The 2,132-nt window shown below is 51.6% G+C and overlaps 1 protein-coding gene across 2 annotated transcripts in view; it reads left to right on the top strand.

Annotated features, from left to right (window-relative positions):
* The window catches only part of SYTL3 (synaptotagmin like 3), an 83,892-nt gene that overhangs the window by 78,976 nt on the left and 2,784 nt on the right, over positions 1-2,132 (top strand). For both annotated transcript variants that reach the window (XM_011376302.2, XM_023521108.1), the window contains 2 exons: positions 685-787; positions 1,732-1,937. In XM_011376302.2, coding sequence (XP_011374604.1) covers positions 685-787; positions 1,732-1,937 — 309 coding nt within the window. The remainder of the gene's footprint in view (positions 1-684; positions 788-1,731; positions 1,938-2,132) is intronic.

Genomic DNA, 2,132 nt, shown 5'->3' with positions numbered 1-2,132 from the left:
GATGCCTGCTTTTCGGGGCTCTTAGGACACCAGCCCCAATGCTTTCTCCCAAGGGGGTGGCTCGGATGGTCCCCCTGGGGAAAACAGTCCCGCTGTGGCCTCACTTGAAGAATGACCTCCTGCATCACGGCTGGGACCTGTGGGACCCAAGAGCACTTCTCAAGGCCCCTGGTCATGTCAGCAGCTGCTGCCCAGCAAGAGAACGGGTCGAGGACAGTGGGGAGATGAGGCGGGGAGCGAAGACCAAGAATACACAGTTCCGTGATGGGTTTTGGTGATTTGCTATGTGGAAGCTCCCAGGACCAGCAGCAAGCACCCCGTGGTTACCTCCAGGCCCCCAAAACAGAGGTCTTGGGGCCCCGCCTTCCTCAAAACCATGGGCTCCCACTAAGCTAAAACTCTGCATCCTTCCCCTTCTCGGGTTAGTCTTAAATCTCTTTGCAACTTGTGTCCCTGGGATTTTAGCAAGCCTTCCGTCCCATCGTCATGCCGATGGGTCGGTGTGCCGCCGGGACAGGTGTCCCCAGAGAGCCTTCTCTGTGGTGGGCGAGCCGCTTTCCCTAGCTGCTCTCTCAGGCTGCGAGGGCTGGAGCACACCCTCTCGCCGAGCTCAGTTTTGGGGTGGCGGTGCTGCGTGCCGACACGCAGAAGGGGGTTGACCGTGAATGTTGGCTTCGTTCCCAGGGGCAGGGCAGCCATCGTGTGACGGTCAACTCTGTTTGGTGGTGCTGGGAGCCAAGGACTTACCTGTGCGGTCGGATGGCACCCTGAACTCGTTTGTGAGGGGGTAGGTATTACAGTTAATCAAGTGGGATTTACTGATAAACCTGCTATTCGCACGGCAGGGTCCTAGGACCTGTAGGGAACACCGAAAACAGCCATTTTAAGTTTGTCGCATTTTAGCTTTCCTACAAAAATCCAACGTAAGTCGTGTTAAAGACTCTCATCTCCAAGAATTCATGGGGTTTGGACATGCCGAGGCTAGATTCAGAATACTGCATTTTAACCTGAAACCCAGATCTCATTGGTCCTTGTTTTATCAGTGAATCAGCTTTTTCTGACTAAAATGGAACATTAAAAAAAATCGTGTTTATAGATATTTACTCAGCTTTACATTCCCCTTGGATTAACAGTGAGATGGATGATTTTTCAGATTTCATCCTCATTCTAATTCACTACAGGTGCTTTGGTGTTTCGCAAAGGAAAGCAAACACCATTATTATGTAGAATTGCTAAATCCCCGGTGTCATAATGGAAAATTAATGGGCTACCAGTCAGGACGAAACTGGGTTTGTGTCCTAACCCTGCCGGTTATCTGTATGGCCTTGGGCAAGTTACTCGGTCCTTCTGAATTTATTCTGAGAACAGGGTTAATATGAGATAACATGAGTACAGAGTCCTGGTCCCTGGGTGGCAGGTCTAAGAAGCCACGCTGTCGCCTGGTGGTAGACCAAAGGAGGGGGACCGGGACAAAGGCCACGTGGCCTCGGAAACCCCAAATCACCCTTGATGGCTGGTGCAGAATTCAGCTCTCAATTCTGAACATCCTAGAGCGAGGTCACGTAGCCAACCCGGTGCTTCTCGTTCTCCTTTACTGTTTAGAATTTTTATGGGGACGTGAATTTAGCCCTTTACTTAGCACTGAGTCTCACTGGCGAGCAAGTGCGAGCGTGGAAGGCAGGCCGCGTGGGGGCAGGTGCAGGGGGGTTTTGATTGGCTTCTCTTCCGCAGCTGTCTCACTCTGCCCGACAAGCAAAAGCTGAGGCTGAAGTCCCCGGTCCTGAAGAAGCAAGCTTGTCCCCAGTGGAAGCATTCCTTCGTTTTCAACGGAGTAACCCCTTCTCAGCTTAGGCAATCCAGCCTAGAATTAACCGTCTGGGACCGGGCTGCCTTCGGCGTGAATGACCGCTTGCTGGGAGGGGCCAGGCTTGGTTCCAGTAAGTCTGTTTGAGATATTTATCGGGCCCAAGTGCATGTTGGATCCTTAGTGACTGTCTCACATGGATACCATTAGAAGAAAAATCGGGCTTCTGCGATGGCAGGTGACTTAACTGGCTTTGGAATTGCCTAACCTGCCATAAATGGAGATTACTAAGTCTCCTTCTTACTATGCAACTGAGCGATAATACAGC

Source organism: Pteropus vampyrus, unplaced genomic scaffold, assembly GCF_000151845.1.
Source record: "Pteropus vampyrus isolate Shadow unplaced genomic scaffold, Pvam_2.0 Scaffold292, whole genome shotgun sequence".
In the NCBI taxonomy this organism is placed as follows: domain Eukaryota; kingdom Metazoa; phylum Chordata; class Mammalia; order Chiroptera; family Pteropodidae; genus Pteropus; species Pteropus vampyrus.
Note: the sequence above shows the minus strand (reverse complement) of the source record. Positions and strands in the feature narration are given on the sequence as shown.